Source organism: Marmota flaviventris, chromosome X (genome assembly GCF_047511675.1).
Source record: "Marmota flaviventris isolate mMarFla1 chromosome X, mMarFla1.hap1, whole genome shotgun sequence".
Taxonomy (NCBI): Eukaryota; Metazoa; Chordata; class Mammalia; order Rodentia; family Sciuridae; genus Marmota; species Marmota flaviventris.
This window is the reverse complement of record NC_092518.1, coordinates 114,123,954-114,129,953: the sequence shown is the minus strand read 5'-3', so window position 1 is coordinate 114,129,953 and position 6,000 is coordinate 114,123,954. Positions and strand designations below refer to the sequence as shown.

Here is a 6,000-nt window from a genome sequence, read left to right as displayed (position 1 = left end):
AAGAACTATAGGGCTTAAATCTGTACATGAGTTTCTAATAAAACAGCAATTAAGGAGACCATATAATTTATTGTCTAAGCCAGGACATTTTTGAAATGGTACTTAATTAATAATTCTGTCAAGATAGGAGGCAGAAGTCAGGACAGATGGTCACTTTAGCTATAATCAATCCTAAATAAAAAGTGAAGAGTATCTTTTAGTTTCAAATAAAAACTTTGGTTATAATGTTCCAATAATAAATTAAAAGTCAAAGGAGAAATGTTTTGAAATGATTATACACATTATACTCCCCTCAAGAAAACAAACATTGTAGATCATGAAATTAAATATTTATTTTCAAAACCCCCAAAACACTGGAGTATGCTTCACCTAGAAACAGTTTATAGGACTAACAACTATAATGAATAAGCAGTACAATTCATATCTGTGATGCAGTTGTAAAGTTTCAAATAATCAATTTATAAACTTGTTGCTTTTACTTTTACAAAAATATTCATTTAATCCATGATGAGTTGCAAAATCATTTTGAGAGTGCTACAGATTATAAACTTTAATTGTGTTTCAGATACATAGCAGGTGAAAAATTTAACTGAACCATTACTTCAAAATACAATGAACTAAAATTAATTTTTACTGCATAGGCACCAATGACAAGAAATTTCTTGGCATATTACACCACAATTTTCTCAAGTGTTTATATTTTAAAAAGAGCATGTAATGGCTACCTTGATGAAAAACTGTATTCTTTCCTTGTAGAACATTTTCTTTTAATATTTGGCAATTACTCAGATTTCTTTTTAAAAATGATTTTTGTGCAAAATCCAAGTGTGCAGACCCAAACAAAATATTAACTATTAAAACTAATTAATATCAATAATTCTACAACTACTGATATACAGCCCCAGTTCAGCACTCAGCCAGGCATAATATATATACTGGGCTTAAAAGAAAGAAGGTTATTATCCACTCAAAGTACCATAAATATAGCTAAAAATTAACTGTACAGTCTAACTTACCTTTGAATGGACAGAAATCATCCTGTACTATGGTTATTTTTATATGAATTGGAAAATGTTTGATATACCCTTTCAGAAATGAACATATGATGCTTTTGTACTGATAACTATGATGAACAAAAATGAATAAATAGTTTACAGGACAATTTACTGCTATGACAAAAATATACTGTGTAAATTATATTCATACCTGTTGATCAGGTATTTAATCACATGACAATCAGCATTTTTTCAAGCTCTCTAAATCCAAGCATATGTAATTTGACTTAAAGATTTAAAAAATGAAGCCAGTATAATTCCTCCATTGTTACCAAAAACACATCCTTGGCTAAATGATTTTGCTTTAAAATTTCTAACCATATTAAATAAGGGTTGATTGTGTCTTCCATCTAAACGAAAAGATAAATACTGTACACCAAGAGGTACTTCTGTTGCTACATGCTGCCTGTCAATGCCTCAAACACAGGGCTCTCAAATGTGATAATCATTGAGCTGCCTGGAATTCATACCAACTTGGTATAAGAATCAATACTTTTCCAGGTTCAGTTTCAAAGAGCTTATTAAAAATTTGTTTTAAGAAGATGTGTCTTACTTCCACTTTTCCACAGATAGTCCTTTTTAGAATATGCTTGTGTAAATAAAAACTTTTGAAGCTCGATGATTTACGAAAATTGAATATTTAGGATGACGTTGAAAGACCTGTATGTTTTATGAGTGTACAGTTAACTAAAGATCAAAACATGAAAGGTATTCATCCTAGTAACTTAAGAAATAATGATACCTAAAAGCAAAACTGTATCTCAATATTTACTACAATACAGGTGAAACTATAGTATTAAAAGTTTTCCTTACAAAATAATCTCTTTAAAATATAAAATGATAAACACCATCACAAAATAGTTGAATAGCTTCTTCCAAATCTTCAATGATGCAAAGATCCAAAAGGCACATGGAGCTCACGAGTTAAGCATTGTTAAGCTTGAAGTAGCTTTGGTGGGTTTCTCTGGGTCCGTATGAAATTGAAGCCAGAAATACTTTCTTAGGTGGATTCATCTGCAGAACACCTATAAAATTAAGAAAAACATAACTTGATGTACAATTATGCATGTTTATATTTCTCACTTATATGAACTCTGTAATGAAGGATCTGATTTAGCCAAGGAGATAGGTACTTTCAGTTGAGTATTGTCCTAGAGACATTAAAACACAAGCAAGTCCAAATATCCCTCTGTATTTTATTTCACAACTTCCAACTGATTCCTTTGCATACTGGAAAATGGATGGGAGTTTTCCATTATAATCTAAGGGATTCTGAGTTTATGAATACAAGTGGGCTTTATCGGGTAGAAAGATCTTTGAGAGTGTATGATTTTACAGGTCATATGGTTTGTTCCAACTTAATCCCACTTGAAATCATGAATACAAGAAATACAAAGAGGCACTGAGAAGCAATATAATGGATTTAAGTAAAATTTGTATCACTTTATAGCTTGCTTAAGCTGTATTGCCTGTGTACATACAAAAGTCTTATTTAATAAAATAGTTTTAAAATTGGTTATAAGAAGTTCTTCAAGTAAAATCAAATTAATAGTTCAAAGATACAGTATAGAAATTGAAGTCAAACAATTGTATTGTCTAGACATAGTCCTCTACCTAAAAATTTTCCCTTAACTTTTCATATTGGCCTTCAAACTTAGGAACATAAGCACTGCAAACTATGTGGTGTTTCTGCAAATTCTGAGCCCAGTATCAAGAAAGCATTCCTAAATAACATTACTGTAAGTGCTCAAATAAGAACATGTGCAGTGACCTTTTGTCTATACTAGTAGCAGAGAAAAGGTGGGGTCGGGGGAGAATCGGGCCATTCATTCATTACTGGAAAACTACCTCCTCATGTCTACAGAAAATAACTTCAAAAGTTATGATTAAGATGGGCAACAATTTTCAAGCATACAACTATTTTTAAAATGACATTTCAAGCTTACTTTTGAAACTTTTCAATTAATTTCTTCACCATTTTATCAGTGATGCCAGGACAGGCAGCTTCAGCCACAGCAATACTTTTCTCAAGTTCTTCAATTGCCTGATTCCTGCTTGCATTATTCTCATCCTGCTGTTTAAGCTGAGAAAGAATGACAGCTGTAACATCTGAAATACTATACTATTTAAAATAGATATCAAATGCTCAAGAACCTATACTTACTTCAGCAAATGCAGGTGTGATTATCATAGACAAACAGCTCAGAGTTTGCACAAGATCTTGCTCCTTTGAACAAATAATATAGATTACACACATAAAATTAAAATAATCATTCATGCTTTTCTTATTTTATGACAAATGTGAATTAATTTGAATTTGGCCCAGGAAAGACCTAAGATAGAGCAAAATCCTATGTTTCTTCCTATCATGAATTCCCCTCCATAACCAAGAAGGCTTCTTCTAGAATTACAATAGATACCTATGATTCCTTGGGCTTATTATTTCTAGGTGAAACACATTTTAAAATACCAATGACCACTTAAATGGCTTTATCTTTTAAAATTAGCTCAAAACTAATGATACGGGGTTGTGTTATGGCTCAGTAGTAGAGCACTAGCATGTGTGAAGCACTGGGTTCAATTCTCAGCACCGCATATAAATAAATGAATAAAATAAAGGTTCATCAACATCTAATTTTTTTAAAAACTATGATAAATGAAGCATACTACATGTGTAATGAGGCAGACAGATATTTAGGGGTACTGAATCCTAATAATTTTTAGCCATATAATCTCACTACATAGTTGGAAAAAGTCTATCAAGAGGAAGTGATAGTTTCCATATACATACTGCTCCGTTCTGTAGTTTCTTTGGATCAGGCTTCTTTCGCACAGTGGTAAAACTCCATTCAGGATGAGCATTGTTTTCCCTGCTGGTGGATTCCCTAAAGAGATTGCCAAAGATACGTCTATAAGTTTATAAATAATTCAGCATGATAAAAACATCAAATCAATGCAAAGATAATCATCTCAATGTTTAAAAAAAAAAACATAGCATAAAAAAGCATTTGACCTCACTTTCAGGTACATACATTTTACCAAAGAGTAGTGTGTGTGTGTTCCTTTCCTTCCTTCCCTTCCTTCCTTCCTCCCACTTTCTTTTTCTCTGTAATACTGGGGATTGAACCCAGGGGTACTTTACCACAGAGCTACACCTCAGCCCTCTTTATTTAATTATTATTATTATTATTACTATTTGGCACCAGGGATTGACCACTGAGCTTAACCACCCAGCGTCACTTAATCACTGAATCACATCTCTAGCCCCTTTTATTTTTTATTTTAAGACAGGGTCTTGCTAAGTTGCTGAGACTGGCCTTATACTTGCGATCCTCCTGCCTCAGCCTCCTGAATCAAGTGTTTTTCAATTCTAAGTGTGCATCAGAATCCCATAGGAATACTTCCTACATATATACATACCCATCCCCCACTACTCCCCAGTTACTGAACCAGGACCTCAAGCAGTGCGGCTTGTGGTCTTAGGCTTCATTGGGTGACTCACAAGGGCACCTAAGGCTAATGACACCATTAGAACAGGGTACAAACTATTTTGAATATATTTTACACATTTTGAATATTGGGGATTTTTTCATAAATGTGGGAATCTAAGAGTATTATCTTTAAAAATTTGGTCTTTCCTTTCTTCCAGTTTGCCTAGTGAAAGTGTAAATTATGGTGTAGCCTACATAGTCTCCTAGTCAAAACTAAATTAGAAACCTAAAGTCTGAATTTTTTATATAAATGCTGCCATTTTAAAAAGCCACTGCAACATTTTAAGGGGTGAAAAATCATATAGAAATGGGTATTATTATTATTTTTGTGGTGCTGGGGATGGAACCCAGGGCCTCACACATACCAGGCAACTGCTCTACCACTGAGCTACATCTGCAGTCCATGTATATTGTTTTTTTTTTTTTTTTTTTTTTTTTTTTTTGCAGTAGTAGAGATGGATTCTGGGGCCCTGTATATGCTAGGCAACTGAGCTACACCCTCAGTTCCCATAAATGAATATTTAAATGTACCAATCTGATCACAGTTTGGTGCATGATTGAGACTTGGGAAAGGTCAGTTCTCCAGAGGGATTTTGGAGATTGCCATCAAAGTGTGAGAAGACATAGCTCCTTACTTTTTAGGGTACTGGGGGTTGAACCCAGGGACATTCTACAACTGAGCTACATCCCCAGTTCTTTTTATTTTTTAATTTTGAGACAGAGTCTTGCTAAGTTGCCCAGGCTGACCTCAAACTTGTGATTCTCCTGCCTCAGCCTCTTGAACTACTGGATCACAGATGTGCTCCACTGCATTTGGCTCCTTATTACTTTTTGCAAACTAATGTTAACACCTTTAATGAAATTTTATTCCAAAATTTTGTAATATGCTCAAGTACCCACTAGGGGTTAGACCAAGACCATTTAAAACTACAGCTATTCACTTCCAAGAACAACATGTATCCAAATTCATTGTATTATACAGACTGTGATTGGGGAACTTTCAGCTTCTATAATGAAACCTCAGAATATGGTTAATGTTTCATGCTAATGCAAGCATACCAGATAATTATTAAAAGACACAGTGTATTCAAATGGGCCACCTACATACAAATTGAATAATTTGTACATACGAATCAGAGCCATCAGAATCAGATTCATCATCACTGTGTCCTTCTGCCTTCCATCTCTTAAATCGATCTATCAGTTCAGTCAGATAAGAAGTCTTCTTGGAATTTTTTACAATGAATTTATGTTTCAGAAGTTCTTTAGCTGTAGGGCGCTAAGGAATAAAATGAAGAATGCATGACTACATCAAAGCTCTTTGTGATTGTAAAAAAAAAATCACTGGAACTAAAAGTAAATCTATAGACAGGAGGACAATTAAAATGTAGGAAAACAGATAATTCTACTTTTTAAGTGGCTCAAGGCAACCACATTAAATTCACTACGTTTTT

The 6,000-nt window shown here is 33.5% G+C and overlaps 1 protein-coding gene across 1 annotated transcript in view; it reads right to left on the bottom strand.

The window, feature by feature from the left end:
• Positions 1-307: 307 nt before the first annotated feature.
• Positions 308-6,000, bottom strand: part of Stk26 (serine/threonine kinase 26) — a 54,103-nt gene continuing 48,410 nt past the window's right edge. The window contains exons 8-12 of the mRNA XM_027946987.2: positions 5,677-5,825; positions 3,847-3,940; positions 3,220-3,282; positions 3,002-3,138; positions 308-2,080 (exon numbers count right to left, since the gene is read on the bottom strand). Coding sequence (XP_027802788.1) covers positions 2,056-2,080; positions 3,002-3,138; positions 3,220-3,282; positions 3,847-3,940; positions 5,677-5,825 — 468 coding nt within the window. The 3' untranslated portion in view covers positions 308-2,055. The remainder of the gene's footprint in view (positions 2,081-3,001; positions 3,139-3,219; positions 3,283-3,846; positions 3,941-5,676; positions 5,826-6,000) is intronic.